General features: G+C 37.6%; 1 protein-coding gene and 1 pseudogene across 1 annotated transcript in view; one reads left to right on the plus strand and one right to left on the minus strand.

The window, feature by feature from the left end:
* The window catches only part of LOC101405409 (cytochrome P450 2C21-like), a 39,568-nt gene extending 36,752 nt beyond the window's left edge, over positions 1–2,816 (minus strand). The window contains exons 1-2 of the mRNA XM_087432308.1: positions 2,636–2,816; positions 1,094–1,243 (exon numbers count right to left, since the gene is read on the minus strand). Coding sequence (XP_087288434.1) covers positions 1,094–1,243; positions 2,636–2,756 — 271 coding nt within the window. The 5' untranslated portion in view covers positions 2,757–2,816. The remainder of the gene's footprint in view (positions 1–1,093; positions 1,244–2,635) is intronic.
* LOC106801494 (cytochrome P450 2C19-like) overlaps positions 1–23,654 on the plus strand; it is a 281,591-nt pseudogene that overhangs the window by 210,669 nt on the left and 47,268 nt on the right.

The raw sequence follows: 23,654 nt of genomic DNA on the forward strand, positions 1-23,654 counted from the left end.
ATATGCACCAAAAGTCCAGTGTTCATTGACACTCTACTGCCATTTCCAGAAATTTATTCCAAGGAAGAAACCAGAATCATGCAAATATTTGAAATAATTGCATTTTTTAGTATTAATATCAGAAAATAAAAGAGATCAACCTATCTGGACAATATCACAACATTAGTTAAAAAACACAATGACAATTTACCATGTAGAATATAGTATCATTCAGTCAATAATGTTCTTAAAAATTTTTAAATACTGAGATAAAAAAAAAACACATGTATCTTATGATGCTGATCTTACTCCTTCTTTGCCAAGTCTTCTGCCTGCCCTTTTCTTCCCCACCCACCTCCCAGTCCTACATATGCATACACACATACACATACTTAGCAGGTTTGTGCTACCGTGGCTCCCTTTCTGACACCCACTCTCCTCTAGGTGAGTTGTAAGGCACCCCTACTCACTGAGAAGGGTTTTGTGTGAATTCTTCCACTGAGCCACCAATGCTTTTTTTTCCCGTTTTATTGAGATGTTATTGGCAGGCACCACTCTATAAGTCTAAGGGGCGCGGCATAATGACTTTGCATACATATATTGTGAAATGCTTGCAATGTTTCTCAAAAAGTCACTAGACAAATTACTTTGTTTTTCAAAATATTGTGGCCAAAACAAACAGCTTATTACCTAAATCCATGTTCTGCTCTTCCTCCTGTGCACACAGATAAGCACATTTCCCAGCTCCTCTTAAATTAAGTGTGGCCCTGTGACGGAGTTATAGCTTACAAAATGTGAAAGTTTTGTGTGCCACTGCTATACCTGGCCTATTGAAAACACTATTTGCTCTTTTTCTTGTTCTTTTCTCCTCCACTACCATGCAAAGAGATGAATCCTGGGAGACAACGGATGCCACATATTGAAGATATGAAAGCCCTTATCAACCCGTTACCTGAAAACACTGTTACATCAACCACATCACCTCTTACTACTGTTATGTGAGCAAAAAGTAAACTTCTGTTGTACTTGAGCCATCATATCTCTCTGTAGTTTGCTTGTAATAGCATTTAGTCTACCCAAATTATTACTGTTAATTACATGAAGAAATACACACCATTGGTTTGTTTTAATGCTTCCACCAGACACAAGGCTTCCTCTTGAATTCTGTCTTCAATAGTCTTCTTCCCCATCCCCATCTTCCTCAAAACCATGAGGGAAAAACGCCGGGTTTGTTTCCATCTTTCTCCTGTGCTCAAAATAATTCCTATCAGGACAAAACAATATAGAAGAATAACTTCTATCACCATGAATTCTAGCTGAGAATCTTTATCTCAGGAAATAAGACGCTTAAGCGGGGATGTAAATATAGTGGTGCAGCCTCAGGAATTTCCATTGAGGCCCTACATTGCCTCCTCTCTTAACCAAGCCTAGTATCTTAGCGTCAAGACTCTTGGTTTTACATATTACTAAACTTTTCTTCATCCATTAGCTCCTCTAAACCTCAGAATAACTCTGTGAAGTCCATGTTTTACTGATGAGGATACTGAAGATCATGGAGGCAAAATGCTTGCTCTATGATCACACAGCTATTAAATCGTGATGACTCCAAGTCATAGGTTAAGTTTTCAGGGCTGACTTTTGTGCATTATAAGTGAAGTGTAGGAGAAGGAACAAATGGAGTCAATTGTCAAGAGAAAGAGAGATAGCACTTGTGCATTGGAAGGATGTGCATGAAAATCTATTCCTCAGAGAATGGACACAGCCACAGCCCTTCTCATTTTAACCTTCCCCTCTATTTGTTAAATCTCTTCCATGAAATGTGGTCTTAACACCAAGGAAGTTCAATATCAGACTTCCAGAGCCAAGAGAAGATAGGAGTAAAAACAATGCTCGTAAGAGAATTGTCCAGAAAGATCTTTAAGAACAATGTAGAAGAGGAAATGACCCCATTCAGGCTTTATCTCTTTTTGCAGGAACCCAGTGACCAATGAGAGGACGGGATAGTTTAAGGTCAGCTCCAAAAACAAATGGAAGATCGTTCAAGTACTTAATTTAAAAAACTTTATCTAATATCAATTCTGAGCCCATACTCACCATGTGTTTCTTCATGATCCTCTTTACAGAGCATATTTGTGCTTTATGCTCTGTATTCTACAGGATTCAAATATCTCTTATGCTTTTTTAGTAGAATAGAAGATTGATGGAAAGGTTTAAATATTCAAAACCAATGTTGGTTCCATGCATACTATGTATGCAAGCTTCCTAAAATAGTCTCTTGACAACAATGACTCAGGCCAGAAAGAAAAATGTTTGGTGAATAGGATAATTTAGTCATTTTCCTCCCTTCTCTTTTCTTTCTGTCTCATTTTCTTTATCATAACTGGCCATACTTTAAAATGAACCTGGCTTAGTCACAAATGTATAGATTAGTGGTTAGATGGTTTGCTTTCATTGCATTTAATGTTTCATAGGGATATTGTGCCACCTTCATATTTTTAAGTATGAAGTAATGCACCTATTGAGAAAAATTTGTAATTAGGATGTTTCCATAAATTTCTCTAAATACTTATAATTCCTCAATTATAACTTATAATTTACCCTATTTGGAGTCCCTGTGACTTACACACTCACACTTCTTCCTCAAATGGAAGCATACCTAATCCCGGGACGATTTTGTCTACCACTGGGAAACTGCCTCTGCCAGAAAACTCCTCACTCTGATCAATCAGGGCTTCCTTCACCGCTTCATATCCATGCAACACCACGGTGGGCTTCATGCCAAAATACACAGTGAACACAGGGCCATAATCTTCTGCTAGCTGGAAAAGGAACAGGAGATGCAAGAATAATGAGAATTTCAAAACTGAAAATGTAGGTAAGTGAGGGAGATATCGTTAATCTTATCAAAGAGACATTTTAATATTCATTCACCCATTATAGAAAATTTCCACTCCTAGACCCAGTAATTTAATAAGAAATCACATTTCTTAAATGGTAATTATCATTATATTATCAGTAATATTGCTATTATTATTATCACCATCAACAGTTATTCTTTCTTCAGCTCTTACTATGTGACAGGCAATATCATGGATTTTATTCATATTATTTTATTAACTTTTTTCTGCCAAACCTATAATCACACCAAATTTTCCTTCTGTCCTGTAGTTACAATAAAAGAAATGTTTCTCCTCCTGTTTAAAGGATGTTCCTCCATCTTACCCTGTGTGTGTAGACTGATAATCATCCCTCATTGCCCACTTTCCACATCTTTTTAGTACCAGAGACCTCCAAGTTTTAATAATACGTAAGGACATGTCAGTGTAGTCATAGACATTTCCCAGCTTCCCTGTGTGGTCATGTGACTTAGTTTCCATGAACTGATGTTAGCAGAAGTGCTGTGTGCTAATCCTAGACTTGCCTAAATCATAATTTCATGCCTTCCATTTCTCCCTTTACCCATGGGTTGAAATGACAGCATGGAGGCGGCTCCACTGTGACTATGCAAATGAAAACAAGAGCCTAGGGGCACAGAATGTTAAACTACAAGACTGAGGAAAACTAGTTCTCTGAATGACCTCACGGAAGAGAGACAACACCTACACCTATATCATTATGTAACATAGAAATAAACTCTTATCTTCGTTAGCCATTGTATTAATGGGATCTTTCTCTCATGGCAGCTTTTTCGGCATACGAAATAATATAAGACTTATACTCTTTCGCCTTTCCAATATTTGAATCCTTCTGCTACCTTATAGTTCATTCTCCGTAAAGCAATCAGAGTGATCTTTTCACAAGGTAAATGTTAACGTAACAGTCCTTTAGGCACATTAATGGTATCACATTGATCTTATACTAAAGACAAATATTCTTAAAATCCTTTTAAGACCTGCATGCTCTGGCTCTTGTTTCCCTCTCCAATCTCATGTTTTTACTTACTCTTTAGGCTACAGTCAAATTTGTCATCTTTCAGAGACTCCAAGAAGTAATTCTCCTCCATACTGAAAAAGCCTGAAACAAACTTTTACCTGTATTTTGTTTGTTTAATGCCTAATCATTCTTTAGATCTCAGCTCCAACTTGATTTCCTCAGAGAAACCTTTGCTGACTGCTCTTCTCGCTCCTAATCCTCCAAGCTACATATCCTCTTTCTACTGTGTCCATGTTACCTGGTTTGTAATCATATGCTTATTTACATGATTGTTTCATAAATACATGCCTTCCCTTTAGGTGGTAAGTTCCATAATGCTAGGGTCTTTTTTCTCATTCACCATTGAAACTCTGCAGCATCTAACATAGTGCCTAATGCAAATGACACAGAATAGGGACAGGACTCTGCCCCTCACCCTTTGCCACCAGATCTGGCACATCCCAGCCCAGCTATTTTTGGAGTTTAGATAAGCTACCTTCCAAGCGCAAAACTTCCCCCAATCGGTGGACCCCAACTCCTGCAAGTGTGCATAGCCTAAAGATGACCACTATACAACCTTCCTGGGGCAGCCGTAGTGAGCAACACTGCCATGTTAGACCTACTGGGCAGGCGCAGGGACTGCAACCCTGACAGGGCAAGAGCAGCAGACACCACCAGGAAGAGGGAAGCAGATTGCCTCTGGAGGGGAAGAATCCCATCACCAGTCTGCTCCCCTCAACCCATATAAGACTCAGGATGGCTCTCTTCAGGGAGCTAGCCAGAGAGCTTCTTCTCCTGTGTCTTTCAGTTGTGCTCGAGCATAAGCCCCAGCAAAATTTTGTCTGAGACTTTTGTTTTGCCTCTTGTCAACTTCTATTACCCAGAACGCCTAAGAACCTAGGGTCATTATCATATTCTTGGCAGCCAAGAAGGAACCCCACAGGTAAGTTTCCCCAGAAGGGGACTCTGGGGGGCTGATGGGACAGCCGGACATGATTCCTTCGTGGCTGACAAGCAGCCATCTGAACCTTTGTTTCAGTGTCACTGCAATTGGTGAGTTTTCCTCTGGCCTCCTGGGGGTCCCCCCTTACTCCCCCTCAGACAATGTTTTCCTCTTGCCTTTATTCTCTGTCTCTCCTTCTTTTCTCTTTCTCCTAGTATCACTGGTAGAAGCCACCTGAACAGACATCTGTGAGTGACAGATTGACATAGTGGGCTCCCCAGGCCTGATCTACCCATGGGTTGTGAGCCCGTTGCACCTACCCATTTACCCTTTGTAGACTTAGAGGCCTTTCAGGTGGTGGACGGGTTGCACCTCTCCACAGATCTCAGTATTCCGGAATACGAAGCCTTCCTTGGTACTCTCGCTAACCAGTGTCTTGTCAGTTTGTTTGATACTTCTCAGTATTTTTCCACTCTATGCTCCCATGCTTAGGGAGAAGAATTTTCTAATCTCTTCTGTTGCCTTTCTGACCACTCCTGTAGGTCAGAAGGATCCCATTGCTGCCTGTGTGAAAAATGGTTAAATAATACATGGGTTTGGGCCCTCTACAGCCTGAAATGCCAGTCTTCTCACACTTTATTTGTCGTGTAAAACACCTTGTCTCTTGTTTCTCAGTCAAGAGGGAATTCGGTCTTGATGTAAGTAGGACCTGGTCTTGGTGTAAGGTAGAGGAAATCAAAAGGACTATTGAGGTTTGGTCCCAGTGGTCCTCAAATCTGCCTCCCCTCTGTGCCCTTGTCTGTCTTTCCCTCCTCTGTTGTTTCTATTCACAGGCCATTTGTGATTGAGAATAGTTATATCCATATAGACACTTGGTCCAGAGGTTTACTTCCGGCCCCAGGATCCCTGATTATAGGATATAAAATTTATCAATGGCCTAAACATGGGAAACGCCATCTCCAGCACTCCAAAGGATTTCCCCTAAGGGTGTATCATTTCTAATTGAGACAAACACAAACTAGAGAGTATTAAAATGAAAAAACTGACATTCCATTGTAACATTGCCTGGCCCCAGTATAAGCTGGGGAACCAAGAACTTTGGCCTGAAAACAGTTCCCTCAGCTACAATACTGTCCTTCATCTCGACCTGTTTTGTACATGGGAAGAGAGATGGAGGGAGATTCCCTATGTGCAGGCCTTTGTGAAACTATACCAAGATCCAAAGCTAAGAGATTCTTTTTGTGTGTGTGTATGAGGAAGATCAGCCCTGAGCTAACATCCACGCTAATCCTCTTCTTTTTTTTTTTGCTGAGGAAGACCGGCTCTGAGCTAACATCTATTGCCAATCCTCCTCTTTTTTTTTTTTCCCCAAAGCCCCAGTAGGTAGATGTATGTCATAGTTGTACATCCTGCTAGTTGCTTTATGTGGGACACAGCCTCAGCATGGCCGGACAAGTGGTGCCTCGGTGTGCGCCCAGGATCCGCACCAGGGCCACCAGCAGTGGAGCGCGTGCACTTAACCACTAAGTGGTTAATCTCTAGGGGCCGGCCCTAAGAGATTCTTGTTGGTGTTCGTGGTTTCCATTTCTAGACCCTCCTCCCCCAAGGAATTGGAACCTGATTTGGTAACAGATGCCCTTTTTCAGGACCCAGCTAGCTTACCCCACTTCATCCCAACCCTGGTGTTTCCCTCCAGCCCTGGGACCCCCACTTACCCCAGCCAAACCCCCAAGGGAATTGCACCCTTAGCGCCAGCTCAGATGCAGTTACAATCAGGTACAAAGCTGGCACCCTCCTATGCTTTGCCCAGGTTTGTTTTCCTCCTTGGGATGTAGCAGATAGGAATGGGGGAATGACCAGGGTATGTGTTCCTTTTTCCATGGGAAATCTGAGGGTGTGCAAAGTAAAGTTTAGTAGATTTTCAGAAGATATGGATAAATTCTGGGACAAATTTATTAGACTGAGTCTGACATTCTCACTAACCTGGCAGGACATAACTGTCATCCTGGCCCACTCACGCACCTCTGAGGAAAAGGACCACATACTAAGGAGGGCTAGCAAATATGCCCACAGTTTAATGGCCACAATGTCTTTCTGGCGGTAAGGATGTGGTCTTGGGGCAAGATCACTGTTGGGATTATGAGGATACTGTTGACAGGGGTAGGATGGGACACTATGTTACCTGCCTGGCAGAAAAGATGAACAAATGTGTAATAAATCCTGTAAATTATGATAAGGTGAGGGAAGTTACTCAGGAAAGAGATGAGAAACCCAGTGATTTTCCTGAGTCAGGTAACAGAGACTTTTGGGAAATATACGAACTCTGACCCAGAGTTGGCAGAGGGAAGAGCTTTGCTTACTGTGCCCTTCATTACCCAGTCCACCTCCGACATTAGAAGGAAGTTACAAAAACTGGAGTTTAGACCCCAGACCCCACTGTCGACCTTGGTCGAAGAGGCCTTCAAAGTTTATAACAATAGGGACAGGGCAGAGGAGGCTAATAAAGATAGGAGATTGGCTAAGAAAACACAGCTTTTGGCTGCCTTGATTCATCCACAACCTCCAGGTGATCCCAGGAGGCCCAGAAGACTGGATAATCGAAGGGAGAGATATAGCCTTGGGCAGAACCAGTGTGCACAGTGCAGGAGGGAGGGACACTGGAAAAAGGAATGTCTTGATCATCCTCAAGCAGGACAACCAAGGGGCAACATTGGTCAATCTCTCCTCCTTGCCAGCCTCTCAGAAAAGAGGTAAGCACTTGACAATTGACGAGGCAGGAAAGCCTACCTGGATCCAACTCGATCCATCACCATCACTCCAGCAGAGCCTCTGGTCACCCTTGACATGGCAGGTAGAAAGACAGAGTTCCTTGTGGACACCAGAGCCACCTGCTCTGTCCTGACCCATCCTGTCAGCCCCCTCTCCAATCACAACTGCATGGTAATGGGGTAGACGGACCTCCAGAAGTAAGAATTTACTTTTTCCCTTACTCGCAAGGCCAGATCCACTAACATCACCCACTCATTCCTCTATGTCCCCGAATGCCCCATCCCTTTGCTAGGTAGAGACTTATTAAGCAAATTAGGAGCCACCATTTCTCTAGAGAAGGACAGAACTCAGGTTCCACCCACTTTCTTTTTCTCAAAAAACTTACAAATCCTCTGGGAACTATCTAGCCCATCACTAATTCCCAGGACTGAAGGGGAAAAACTCAGGAAAAAGAAAAGAAAATTGGCCATAAGAGCACCTTTACCAAAAATCCAGCATCTTGAGTGTCTTCTCCATAAATATTAGTAAAAAGGCTTAAAACAAAATTTGGATTCATAACTAGGGAGCCTTGTGTTATTCTACGTGATTCATGGCAGTAATTTTTTAAAAAATAGCCATGAAATCACTGTGTATGCATGTTTATATGCATGTTATATATGTGTGATGTTTTACTACCAGAAGATATAATTTCTAAAGAACACTATTCAATTGGCTTAAAATAAGTGGTCATATAAATTATTTCTAAATGTAATAGAATCTAACCCAAATGTCTTTCAAGTTAACATGATATAAATTAATCTTTGGTAACTGAAAGCTTACTTAAGAGGGTTGGTTTGATTAAAACGGACATGTCTTCAGAGTCATCAGCATTGGATATGATGCAGACATGCAGCCTTTATTCTATGTTTATTGGTCAAATAAGCAGATGTTATCTCTATTACAAAACTGGTTACCAAAAATAACAACTTATGATGGCTAATTTTGTTTAATGTCTTATTAAGTTTTGTAGGAAATCTAAATGATTGTTGGGAACAAGTAAACTAAATAGACGTGAAAAAGATAAAAGTGTTGGGTGAACTTGTTATGTGTTAGGGCATGTATATTTAAGATAACTTCCAAAATCTCTCTAGTAACCTGAAACTTTGAAATTTTGCTAGGTGAAGTTAAATGATAAAAAATTCATTGAATATCTGGGTCATTTTTCAAGTAAGATAAAATACTAAAACATTATCACTAAACATGTCTCAGTTTATCTACTTTTGGCTTCTTATTACAAAGAAATTAAAAGATGTTTGGGTCTATTAGTAAAGGTATCTTGTATTTTATTAGAAGATATACTAAGAAGTAACATTTTTCTAGAAATTATGAGAAGTGTTTAGAATGTTAATGTAAAAAACAGTTCATAATTGCTTACTTCTTAGTTTTCACTAAAAATAAAGATCATAAGTGTTACGAGTACTTATTAATATATATGATTAAAGCTACTAAAAATTAAGGAAAACATGTTTGTATTCAGGAAAAGTAAGATGTATGTTTTCAACGAAGAAGGTATAAAGTATGGAAATATTTTTGTTAAGAAAGAAAAATTTCTCCTAAAGTACTAGAAGGGAAAAAAGAAGGCATGGGATAAATTCTAAATGTAAAAAGAGTTATAGAAGGTTTGTGTGGAAGAGGAACCCTAAAGAGAGTTCTATGCATGGTCAAGTTGAGTAAGATTGAAGTAAATCTAAGTAAATTAGTTTTAATGTCAAAAGTAAGCTTATACAAAATTAGAATTTGGTTTTCTCTCTCTTAAAAGGATTATTTTCTTGAACTTTTAGTCTGCTCTTGATAAACAGATTATCAAAGTTTTTTTCTTTGAGTAACCCACCAGAAGGGTAGAGATTTTATGTTTTGTCAAAATAAATTTCCTGTATTGTTTTTATCAGGTTTTTAATCACAGGTGCTAAGCTTTAACTTACAGCAATTTAATTTTCTGCACTGTCCTGAAAATCTTTAATTGTCACCATAGTTAAATGGATAATTCAGCATTGTTTCATAGGGACCTATGATATTATGTGGGTAAATGTTATTGATATAAGTGTTTTTAAAAAGAATATTATATAACATTCCTAAAATTCTGATCTGTCCTTGTTGTCAGTCATAATTCTAATTATTATCTTGAAGTATTATATGTCACAAAAATAGCTAAGTTTCTTTGTCAATTGCCCTTTTGGGTCTTTTGTCATTTGCAGATAGTTGCTGTTTTACTCTGATGCTTTTGCAAATATGTTTCATCTTCAGAGAGGTTCATGGAAAGGACTCTGACACTTACTCTACAATACAGGTCTCCGATAAACTTTCAGATCACATAATGGAAGTGAGAAAGAAATTATAGAAATCTAATGAGGAAACTGATGACTTCATGAAATTTCTAACAATATTAAGATCAAGAATCGATTACACAGGACTGAATGAACTGATGACAATGATTATAATTTTATGAGTTTTAGTTAGAGATATTGCTGATTTTTTGATGTTTTACTTTTTCCAGATTTAAGAAAACATTTTTCTCTTTTCCTTAAGCTAACTATGACTTATAGAAATTTGGTATAATTATACCTTTGTAAGCAAAATTGAACTATTAATCTTTTTTTTCCCTACCTGATCCCTCCAGAATTTGGAAACTCTTAGTGAGTGAGTATGTCTTCATAACAATACAGTTATTCATATAAGTTCAACAAGAATCTGTTCTCCTTATAACAGGACACAATTGGAAACATTGGTTATATTACCAAAGCTTTGATTGGAATATCATACTTTAGAGAAACACGCAGACTCAGATATGACAAGGCAGCTTTTGAGGAATAACGGTTGACTTTATGGAATAAATTCACCTGGAAATATTGGCCTGGTACATTGCTTACAATCTTCCCAGGTGAGTAAAGAAAGTCACTTCCTTGCAGGTACAAGGAAACTCAGGACTTTTGGGGGAACATCAAGAAAAGAGAGGAATCCACCCAAATCTATAGGTATTGCAGGCGGAATCTGATGACAAGTACTTGCCTTGGTTTTCCTGGCCCCAAGAGGCCTTCAAAATTCAATCTGAGATTCCTTATAAAAAGTTCCAGCAAAGCAGAATTTAAAGAGCTTATCAAATCAATTGCTATTCTTGCTGTACTTATGTAAATAATTGGGCCAAGTTTATTAAAACAAGATGTATTTTGTCAACCAATGAGTCTTTACTGGCTATCTTTGGTAAAAATGAGGGTTATTTTAGAGAGAAAAATTATATTTCAATAGAAACTATAGTACACATTCATGAATATTAGGTTCTAGTTCTGATAATTGTCTTTGAGGTTCGTTTTATATCTGTTAACTGGACTGGATCCTGAATTCTTCTAGTATCCTGAAATATCCGGCTACAAGTCTCCAAACTAACAATTTCAGTTTTTTCCATTGTTTTCATTGGGAATCATTGAGAACTGAACCTGCCCTTTTTTCCTGAAGCCTTACAAACTGAAGGTGGACAATGTGATATAAGCTTAAGAAATATTCATGTCTGTTGCTATGGAAGCCACTCAGAAAGATACCTGAACACGCAATGACATCATCAGAGACATTTCAAACAGAAAAAGATGCTTCAACACTGACGTATAGAAATCCTTTGACTGGCTGCACCATAGGCTCAGAAACTGGTCTATAATTTGCTCCCAACATTAACCTTGCTTTTGTTATTAAATATCTGGTTACTTGCCTACACAATATAGGCCTAACTTTGTGAGCTCACCTGCCTCACTGTTTTACTAAGAGACTAGTTCAGTGAGATGGAATGACCGACACCCCTACTCAGCAAGAAGTAGCTACAGAAGATGAGATCACCAGACCCTATCCCCTTAAGAATAGGGAGAGCAAAATCTCTCAGGGTGAATGAATGAAACAGAATAGAGATGGGACTCTGCCCCTTACCCTTTGCCACCAGATCCGGCACACCCAATCCAGCTATTTTTGGAGTTAAAATAAGCTACCTTCCAACCACAAAATTTCCCCCAAGCAGTCATCCCTGACTCCTTCATGCAAGCGGACTCGCGATGACCACTATAGGACCTTCCTGGGGTGGCAGTAGTGAGCAACTCTGTCATGTTAGACCTACTGGGCAGACACGGGGACTGCAACTCCAGTGGGGCATGCACATCAGGAGATACCACCAGGAAGAGGGAAGCAGAAGGCCTCTGGAGGCAGAGAATTGTGACACCAGTCTGTTCCCCTAACCACATAAAAGACTCAGGATGGCTCCTATCAGAAAGCCAGCCAAGGATCCTCTTCTCCAGTGCTGTCTCGCTTGTGCTTGAGCATAAGCCACAATAAAATCTTGTCTGAGACTTTGGTTGGGCCTTTTGTCAATTTCTATTGCACAGAGAGCCTAAGAACCTAGGGTCAGTATCTCAAAATAGGCATTCAGTAACTTGTTGAATATATGATATACTCAAGTACCTGTGAAAAATTATTATTATTCACATTTTTAAGAAATGGTAATTAAAGCTCATAGAGATTTTAAAACTTGCCCAAGGCTGTGAGTAAACAAGTGGATGAGCTGGGGTGCTGATACAATCTCTTCGAAACTAGAGCCCAAAACTTAGCAAGAAGGAGCTTCCAGGGTCAGTGTTCTGGTAACCAGCTGTCTCAGGGAAGACATATTTCAGATAATTCCTTGAAGATTTAGAGAGCTAGTGCTGTAAAAATAGCTAGGAGTAGAGCAGTTCTCCACTCATGCTTGGAGAAATTATGATAGAAACTGAAATTTCCTGAACCTTTAGTTATTTCCTTGAATTCAAGTCAATCTGTGATTTTAGAAAAATTTTAGTCTTGTGACTCTGCAAATCAGTAGATTTTTTTTTTTTTTTTAGTTGAAAGCTGTTTCATTGGCATTAGAGTTCACCAAAGAGTATATACTAAAAAAGGAACCCAGGTCACAATATGGACAGGGAATTCCTACTTTTGGCAATTTCAACAACCATTTCATGGATCTCATTTCCTCTGGCAACCTTCAAGCTGTATACTATTTAAAACCATGTCTGGGTGTCCAGTGGACATTTTCCTTAAAGCCACTTCTTTAAAACATGGTGTCTGAGCCTATATCATATTTCGATATAGAGCTGTCTTATTTACTTATTGCAAAAAAATGGAAGAAAATTAATCACACTTACCTTGCTTAGAGATTTGCTGATGTTACTAGTATTTATCTGAAAAATGTTTCCAACAATTGGGAGAGGAGTAGGGCCAGGTGGCAGCTTCCCTTTGGTACAACTTCGATTCCAAAGAAAAAGGATAATCAAAAAAGAAAGACAAATCACTAGGATGTTGAAGAGATCCATTGCATGAAGGCAATGGAAAGCTTAGAATCCAAAGATTTGATAAATACCACGTGCAAGCTGATCACCAAATCTGCACTGTCTTTGAACTTTTGAATAAATATTGTTTTATCTTTTGTGCACTTTGGCCTACTAGTGTACTAAACAAAAACAGTCACCTTGGTATTGATGAAGGTCTAAGTTTTCAGAGAAAATTCCAACTAAAAATTAACTCTCACTTCTTCAGAGTTGGCCATGTTTTAATAGTGAGATTGAAAGGTATCGGATTTTCAAAGGGTGGGAGTTCATGATCTTTACAAATGATGAAGGAGAATACCTTTTGTGTCAGAATTTATCATCATATGAGCAGAAGAAAGGAGCACTCTCTTAGTATCCTTTCCCAGAAGATCCAGGGAAAGGCCAGATTCAGAGACGGAAAGTAGGTGACAGGGTAAACAGAAGGGTATAGGGAACTGGTCTTGTCTTAGAGAAGAGTGGACATATCCCAACTCTCTTGGCAGAGCCCTTTTATATATGTCACGAGTTCTGACACCATTTAGTCCCAAAGAGGGTGCAGGGTCAACAGACAGTAGACAGAATATAGGAACCTAACAAGCCAAGGAAATAAATCAGTCAAACACAACAGTGGATAGTCCCTTGGTTGCAATCACCCATTCCCCATCTTACGCATCCATTTCCAATAAGGGCCCTAGAACCAGAGCTTCCATTGCCTGTTCTTACTTGCGTGAGGTAAGATGTTCCAGCATTCAATACTATAAATATTTGAAAGTGTTTAGAAACTCACAGATATGAACAAAACTCAAAAGATATTTGAGTAAATTCAACAGCATAACAAACATCAAAATTAAAAATCAGAAAACTAACCCCCGAAGAAGTTAACTTACAGAAAACAGTAAAATGTTGAAATAAGTATAATATCATCAGATGAATTTAGCCACATAAGAACAAGTTATTATAAAAAAGAAAAGTTGTTGGTAATTAAGAATATGATTGCAAAAATATTTTCTAAAATAAACAGATATACTTAGTAATAACATAGATTTAGCTATATTTTGATTTAGTTAGCAGGAAGCTATTGGGAAAACAAGAGTTTCCCCACGAATAGAACACAAAATAATAATGATGAGAACCATAAAAAAAGTTAAGTGGTATAACAATAGTTGTAGGAGTTCTAGTGATTTATAATAAGAGTTTCTAGGAGAGAGAATAAATAATCAAGTGTAAAAAGAAGCAAAGGAAATTGAAGAAAATTTTCCTAAACTGATGAAAAATCCAAAGGATCCACCAAGTTCTCAGTAGGATTAAAGTAAAAAAAAAGAACACTCCCACAGTCTTGTGAAAGCTGAGAACATCAAGAAACACAACCCCAAAACCCTAAGAAGTTCTAGAGAGAAAAAGTAATTTATAAAGAATGAGACTTCGTTTAGGATAAATCTTCCCATATACAATGCTTACAAATGATAGACTATAGTGGAGTAAAGTCTTCAACTGTACAACAGGAAATGATTTTCAAAATTACTATTCTATGCAAGGTAAACTAGAATTCAAATATAAGATCAAAATAAAAACATATTTGTACCTGTAAACATTGACACATTTTATAACCTTGAAGCCATTTCAGAAATAATTACTTGACAGAAAGTGCAACAAAATAAAAATATCTACAAGAAAAGGGAGAATGTGTAATACAAAAAGAATAATGTGCAAAACACCAGTGATACTTTTTGAGTCTAAATTATGATTGATAATGTGGGAGTAAAGCGTAAAGAAATTATTGTTATTTTTATAAGGAAAAGATAATTTTATTGTTATTTTTATAATCAAATTACTATTTATTTTATTTTATGAGAAAAAATTATAAAATTCTAGATGTTTTCAACAAAATGTAGTTTTGGCATAAAAGGATTTGTCAGCATTCTGAGAGTAAGGCTATGGATATTAATTCTCATCTTTGATTGTATAGATACTTACAAACAATTAAAATATAAAATTTGTTAACTAAAAGTTTAAAGTACAGCACCTAAACAAAATACCTTTCCTTTTAGTAGAGGAAAAGCAAAATGATATGAAGAAATCTTGATCAGTCCAGCTAAAGGCAATATAAAAGCATGAGGCCTATTATGCAGGGGAAAAATCATCAGGGGAGGGACTATGACTTCTCATTTCCTGCAAAGATTGGATGAGTATTTAAAAGAAGCATCTCCTGAATATACTGCCCAATGACCAATATGAACCAAATAAACATGAAAGCTAAAATCAAATTCTGTGTATCAAAAGTTAAGTGCAAAATAACAATGATGAAAACTACAAAGTTAAGTGGTATGGACAACAGTTCTAGAAGGTTCTTCATTGCTACCAAGTACATCAATAACATTTATTTTGGATAAATATTTATGTATCTTAATTTCATAATATAGCTAGATCAATATACAACAAGCATATAACCAACACTGGAAGATTGAAGGAAGAGATATTTTAAAGGTGCTTCTGTACCAGATATGTTCTACCCTGTTAGCTCACTTAATCTTCAAAAAATGCTTTGTAATAGAAATGTTTAGGCTGAGTTACCTTGAAAGATTCAGATATCTCCCTGCCCAGTTGATAAAGGGTAGGGCTGGAATTTGAACCTAGAACATCTGACACATCACATATAATTATGTGGTTATAATTTCAGATTATAATTTCAGGAAAGAAGGAATGAGTGCCCATATAATAGCAGCCTGGAAGGAAGGAAGTCCCCATCTTAGCAGCCATGCAGATATAGAGCCCAGTACAGGACCTCCAATGTTGCTTAGTCTTCTACACTGCTGGTGATGAACTGTGCTCAATCCTGCAACAGGAAGAGTAAATCTAGAGAAGTCAGCTGGGAGGTCCTGAGAGACAAGAGCTTCCTTGCATAGCTTGTATAACAGCAGCGAAGTAAGGCTAATAAGCAGTCACCAGGTAAGAGACCTTAAGGTGGAGAATGGTGAACAAACTACCTCAAAAATACCTCAGTCTGGAAAGACACCACGTGCAGATTCCACACACAACAACATAATAGATTTAGATCAGCACTAAATGAAATAAAATCAAAATACAACTTTATAAGACATAAAAGAACCTAACATCAAAAAGTCTTCTGTGAACGCACTTTTAATAAAGTGCCCTCAATTTTAAACAGGTTTTTTAAAAGAAAATAAAAGGCATTCCTTAATTCAAAAAGAATAATTGTTTTTATGTGTACATTCTGTGAAGTTTGTGAAGCACTTTTGTGAATATCATATTACGTGAATTTCAAAATCAATCGATGAAACCGGTATTTTTTACCTATTTTACAGATGAGGAAAATGAGAATCAGAATGGAAAGGATTCTCCCAAATTTCCAATTTTAAGTGAGGATAAATATTTCAACTCTGATCTTATAACTTGTGAAAGCTGCACTGGAAAGTATCTCAATTCCATGACATTACACAAACACGTGCTGTGTAATTATTATGTATCTTGCAGTCTCACCTTGGCATTAAACAACTAGTTTAAAATTAAATAGTTACTGAGTCAATAATTTCACCATGGGTAAATAAAAGTGAGAGTTTAGCGAAGTTTGTCCCTTTGTAATCTTTAGAACTCCAGGAAGCCAGGATTCAAAGATTCAAAGAACTTGATTTCAAAGAAATGCAGGGACTAGCTGTTCAATCTCACGTCTGATGTATACTGTCTCAGGACATTTCTGGTCCTGGGAGAACAGCAGATTTTAAAACAATATGTATTTTCTCTCTCTTCCTCTCTCTCTCTCTCACTTTCTTCACAGCAATCTCTTTGCCTGAGAAAGATGTACGTTAGCTCTGTCTATGCAACGTTTCTGGGGATTCATACTCTTGGAGATTTTATTCTTCATGAAGGAAAGAAAACATAGAAATAATTGAGCTGGAACACATCTTAGAAATGATCTTATGATATTTCTTACTTCCTTGATTTAAGAGCACTGTAGTAATAGCTCAGAGAGGCAAAGACCTTTGAACGTAGTCACACAGTGTGTTGACATCAGAGCTGCTAGTTGAAGAGTTTGTTTCCTCAAATGTAGGATTCTTTAAGTCATCTGAATCTAAGGAAATTTTAAACATAATATTGAACGTAGGAAACACTTGTTTTTAATTTAACTCTCTCTTATACACAAACATGAGATAGCTGAAATGTTGTGAAAGTTTATGATAACCTGTCTTACCCCAGATGGTAGAGACATCAAAGTTTAGGGAGCAGCATTTTTTTACCTGAAACCCTCAATCAGAGCTCAAAAAGAAACTGAGCTATTAATCTAAGATGTATTTTATTGCCTTTTCCTCTTGGTGACCACCAAAATCCTTAACAAAGGATATATGGGAGTATTTGAGTACAGAATATACTTTCTGGTTACCCTGGCCAAGATTCTAATTTGTGGGTAGGTAGAAGAGAGGCATAAGTACACGTTAAAAATCATCCCATTACCCAAGTGGGCATTATTCAGTGCCAAGAGGGAACTTCCCAGCTAGAAAGAGTTCCTCTCACCAGGAAAGGAAGAGAAAGTGATCAGCTAGCTTCTCCAGCTTTTTGGCTCACCACACAAAGATCCTGCTTCTGTTTCTCCCCACCCAGACTGGCAAAGCTGAGATGATAGGGATGGCTGGGAACAAGGAAGAAAAGCAGAGGCTATTAACAGCAGCCACATAGCAGGAGTGATTATAATTCACAGTGACCTTCTTAGCAGATTTTGCCACTGACAAAACCAAGAGCCAGCACAGCCACCTTGGACCCCCTGCAGATTACATCAGCTTTTGCCACACAAGTATTCATATTTGCCCATGCCAAGTGCTGGAGTCCCTCCCCACTCCCTGCCCCACCCAAGCCAGAGTCTGAGAATGACAACAGAACCCAGCTCAGGCCCCTGCTGCCGTGTGAGTGCAAGGCAGCAACATAGACCCCCCACAGCTGACACCCACACTGGGTTCACATGTGGACCTAGCCCCTCCAGCTGAGCACCTGCATGTCCCCAGCCCAACCACCGTCACTGGCCTCCATTACAGTGCACACACTGTCGGGAGAGTATGCAGCCACAGGCAGCATGCTGGCATCCAAGGCCTCTACAGCTGTTTGTGGGTCCAGAACAGGCCCTGTCTTCTGTCACTGGCCTACATCACGACATCCACCTGCAGCTAGCCCCTTGAGCTGTGCACCTGCATGCCTCCAGCCTAGTCCCTATCACAGACCTTCACTGTCCTGCACACAGCTGGGGAGAGAGTGTGCAGCCATGGGAGGGCATGTCCACACCAGGGCGCCTGCAACTTCCAGTGAGGCCTTAGTTGGCCTAAATGTTGCTGCCTACCCTGGTACCTACACAATACATATGTGTCTGCACTTGATCTTGCCCACACATAGGATCTGCAGCTGGCCCCTGCAGCTGAGTTCGTGCACACTACTGGCTATGGTCACCAGCGATGGCTGCTTAGGTCCCTAGCCTTTGATGCAACCACTGCACACCTCTGTCATTGCTCACCAAGGTCCACACAGCTGTCAAAGCTGTGGACTCCCGCAGCCTGAGCTTAACAGACATCATCGCTCCCCAGACTTAGTACTGCCACGTGCTCCCACACTTCACACCCTGCACAACTTAACTTTGGGTCACAGCATACTCCAGCTCCATACACAGCCCCCAACCACAGGTGAAAGTCCTCTCCTACCAAAATCAGTCCATAAAGACTGGAAGTGGTGACTGATTTTTCAGATGTGCAGACACCAATGCAAGGCTCCAGGCATCATGAAGAATCAGGGGGAAATGACTACACTAAAGGACCACAGTAAATCTCCAGTAACTGTCCCGAAAGAAATGCAGATCCAAGAATTGCTCGATAAAAGAATTATAAATAATTGTTCTAAAGATGCTCAGAGAGCTCCAGAACAGCACAGATAAACAGATTAATTATATCAAGAAACAATAACAAAATAAAATAAGAAGTTCAACAAAGAGATAGAACACATAAAAAAGAAGCAAAGAGAAATTTGGAGGCTGAAGAATACACTGAATGAATTGAAGAATTCTATAGAGAGTTTCAACAGCAACACCTAAAATTATGTGATCTATAAACCAACGTTACCTCAACAACAACAAAAATAATAAACTACCTAAAAAGTGACTTTCTTAAAATACACATAGAAGCAGCATAATATTCTTGAATCATTTACATAAACTTGAGAAATTTTGGATCTTTTGATTTTTACTGCTAAGTTCTTTTCCAAACACACTTACATTAACCTCAGATATATTTACACTAAATTAAAAGTGAGCAAACTAATGACAACAATGTATTTTTAATCTATCTTCAGAAAGGAGCACACATCAGGGGGTTTGTATTCAGTGCTGATGTTTCATTAATCTATTCATTTTGTTTTATAAAATAAATAGTTTCAAAAACTGTTTTTAAAAATAGAAAACATAAAAAATATCCAAATAAAACTTTTGGAGCGGATGAATACAACTGAACTGAACAATTCACTAGATAGTTTCAATATCAGACTGGAACAAGCAGAGGAAAGAATCAGAAAGCTAGAAGACATATCAATAGAAATTATCAGTTCAGAGGAGTAAAAAGAAAAGACAATAAACAAATGAATAAAGCACATGGGACTTGGTGGACACCATCAAGGGGGATAATGTATGCATTTTTGGGGTCCCAGAAGGAGAAGAGAGGAGAAAAAAGATAAAAGGATTTTTTATTGAAATAATGGTTGACAACTTCTCAAACGTGGAAAGAGATTTGGACGTTCAAGTTCATGAAGTTAAAGGGCCCGTCCAAAATTTCAATGCAAAATGATATTCTCCAATACACGTATTATAAAACTGCTTAAAATCAAAAACAAAGAGAAAATTTTAAAAACTGAAAGAGAAAATATATTTCTGTCATAAAAGGAACCCTCCCCCATAAGTCTATCAGAGTTCTCAAAGAGACCTTGAAGACCAGAAGAGAATAGGACGATATATTCAAAGTGCTGAAAGAAAGAATTGGACAACAAGAATACCAGCAAAGTTATCCTTCAGCAAGGAAGGTGAGATAAAGACTTTCCCAAATAAACAAAAAATGAAAGAATTCATCACCACTAAGTCTGCCTTACAAAAAATGCTGAAATGAGTCCTTCAAGTGGAAACAAAAGGACACTAATAAGAAACATGAGAACACATGAATTTATACAACACACTGGTAAAGATAAGCATATAGTCAGAATCAGAATACACTAATACAGTGATTTGTTAACTACTTAACTCCAGTAAGCTTAGACTTAAACCATACTTTAGACCAAACGGTCCTATACCAGACATATACAGAACATTTCATTCAACGGCAGCAGAATACACATTCTTCTTAAGTGCACAAAGAACATTCTTTAGGATAGATGGTATGATAGGTCACAAACCATGTCCATGCAAATTTAAGATGATTTAAATCATACCAAGTATCTTTTCCAACCACAATGGTATGAATTAGAAATCAATAAGAGGAGGAGCTAAATAAATTCACAAATATATGAAAATAAAACTACAAACTCCTGAACAAACAAGGATGACAGAAAAAATCAAAAGGATACTCAAGAAAAAAATACCATAAAACAAACCAAGTCTATTCCTAGGTATTTTATTCTTTTTGTTGCAATTGTAAATGGGATGGTATTCTTAATTTCTCTTTCTGCTACTTCGTTGTTAGTGTACAGAAATGCAACCTAAGTGCCCAACAAGGGACGAATGGATAAAGAAGCTGTGGTATATATACACAATGGAATACTAGTCAGCCATAAGAAACGATGAAATCCAGCCATTTGTGACAACATGGATGGACATTGAGGGTATAATGCAAAGTGAAATAAGTCAGAGGGAGAAGGTCAAATACCATATGATTTCCTTCATTAAGTAGTAGATAATAACAACAATAAACAAACACATAGGGACAGAGATTGGATTGGTGGTTACCAGAGGGGAAGGGGGGAGGGAGGAGGGTGAAAGGGATAATTCGGTACATGTGTGTGGTGATGGGTTGTAATTAGTATTTTGGTGGTGAACATGATGTAATCTATGCAGAAATAGAAGTACAATGATGTACACCTGAAATTTTTACAATGTTATAAACCAATGTTACTGCAATAAACAAAAAAATAAATAAATAAATAAATAATTCTTAAAAAAAAAAAAAACCAACAAAAAAATGGAAGCACAACATATCAGAACCTGTGGGACGCTGCAAAAGCACATCTAAGAGGGAAGTTTATAGTAATCACAACCTACATTTAGGAAATTAAAACATATCAAATAAACAACTAACTTTACACCTACATGAACCAGAAAAAGAACACACAAATCCCAAAGTATAAACATTTGAGGAGAAATAAAGGAAACAGTGACTAGAAAAACAATAGAAAAAAATCAATAAAACAAAGGGTTGGTTTTTTAAAAGATCAACAAAATTAATAAACTCTTAGATTGACTAACTAAGAGGAAAAGAAAGAAGACTCAAATAAATAATGAGAAAAGAAAGAGAAGACATTACAACTGAGGTCACAGAAATAAATAGGATCATAAGAGACTACTGTGAAATATTACATGCCAACAAATTTGATAACCTATAAGAAATGGATAAATTTCTAGAAATATATAACCTACTAAGACTGAATTATGAAGAAATAAAAACTCTCAACACATTAATAACAAATAAAAGATTGAATCAATACTCGAATACTTCCCAACAAACAAAAGCCCAGGACCAGATGGCTTACTGGTGAATTTTACCAAATATTTAAAAATGAATTAACACCAATCCTTCTTAAACTTTTCCAACAAAAGGAGTATGAGGGAAAACTTCTAACTTCATTTTATTAAGTCAGCATTACCTTGATACCAGAGCCAGAAAAGGACACTTTAATAAAAGAAAACTAGAGGCTAATATGTTGATGAACATAGATGCAAAAAACCCTCAACAAATTACTAGCAGACTGAATTCAACATCACGTTAAAAGAGTCTATACCATGACCAAGAGGGATTTATCCCAGGGATACAAAGATGGTTCAATATCCACAAATCAATTAATGTGACACATGAAATTAACAGAATGAAGGATAAAAATCACATGATCATCTCAATACAGGCAGAAAAAGGGTTTGACAAAAATCAACACCCTTTCATGATAAAACTCTAAACAAACTAGGTATAGAAAGAATTTTGCTCAATAAAGATCAAATCTGAAAATTCCACAGCAAAATCAGACTCAACGGGGAAAAACTGAAAGATCTCCTTCTAAGATCAGAAGCAAGGCAAGGATGTCCACTCTCACCATTTCTATTCAACCTAACACTAGAAGTACTAGCCAGAGCAATTAGAAAAGTAAAAGAAATAAAAGACATCCAAATCAGAGGAAGAAGCAAAATTATTTCTGTTTGCAAATGACATGAATTTATATGTTGAAAATCCTAATACTCCAAAAACACCTGTTAGAACTAAAACAAATTCAGTAAAGCTGCAGGATACAAATTCAACATTCAAAAATCAGTTGTATTTCAACATACTGACAATGAGGTATCCAAAAAGGAAATTAAGAAAACAATCGCATTTACAGTAACATCAAAATAAATAATATACTTAGGAATAAACTCAACCAAGGAGATGAAAGTCTTGTACACTGAAAACTAAAAAACCTTGATGAAACAAATTAAAGCAGACACAAGTAAATGAAAAGACATACCATACTCATGGATTGGAAGACTTGATATTGTTAAAACGACCACGCTATCCAAAGCAACCTAGAGATTCAATGTAATCTCTATAAAAATCTCAATGGCATTCTTTGCAGAAATACAAAAAAGCATCCTAAAATTCATAGGGAACCACAAAAGACTGTATAGCCAAAATGGTCTTGAGAAACAACAAATCTGGAGGCATCACACTTCCTGAGTTCAAAATATATTACTAATCTACAATAATCACAACAGTATGGTACTACCATAAAAAAGACATATATACCAATGGAACAGAATAGAGAGCCCAGAAATAAACGCGTGAATAAACAGTCAAGTTATCTTTGACAAAGGTGCCAAGAATACACAATGGGGAAAGGGTAGTCTCTTCAACAAATGGCATTAAAAAGACTGGATAGCCACATGCAAAAGAATGAAATTGGACCCTTATCTTACACTATATACAAAAATTAACTCATAATGGATTAAAAAATTAAACGTAAGACCTGGAACCATGAAAATCCTAGAAGAAAACATAAAAGAAAGCTTCATGACATTAATCTTGGCAAGGATTTCTTGACTATGGCACCAAAAGCACAGGCAACAAATGAAAATTAGACAAGTGGAACTACTTCAAACTAAAAAGCTATTATACAGTAAAGGAAACAATCAACAGAGTGGAAATGCAACCCACAGAGTGGGAGGAAATATTTGCAAACCATATGTTTGATAAGAGGTTAATATCCAAAATGTATAAGAAACTCTTACAACTAAATACCAAAAAAACAAAGAAACAAAAAAAAACACAAAAATAACCTCATTAGAAAATAAGCTAAGGACTTGAACAGACTTTTCCCACAAAGAACACATACAAAGGGCCAATGGGTATATAAAAAGATGTTCAATGTCACCAATTACCAGGCATATGCAAATCAAAACCACAATGAGGTATCCCTCAACTTGCTAGGTTGGT

Source organism: Ceratotherium simum, chromosome 6 (genome assembly GCF_057802395.1).
Source record: "Ceratotherium simum simum isolate JZ-2026a chromosome 6, ASM5780239v1, whole genome shotgun sequence".
NCBI classification, from domain to species: domain Eukaryota; kingdom Metazoa; phylum Chordata; class Mammalia; order Perissodactyla; family Rhinocerotidae; genus Ceratotherium; species Ceratotherium simum.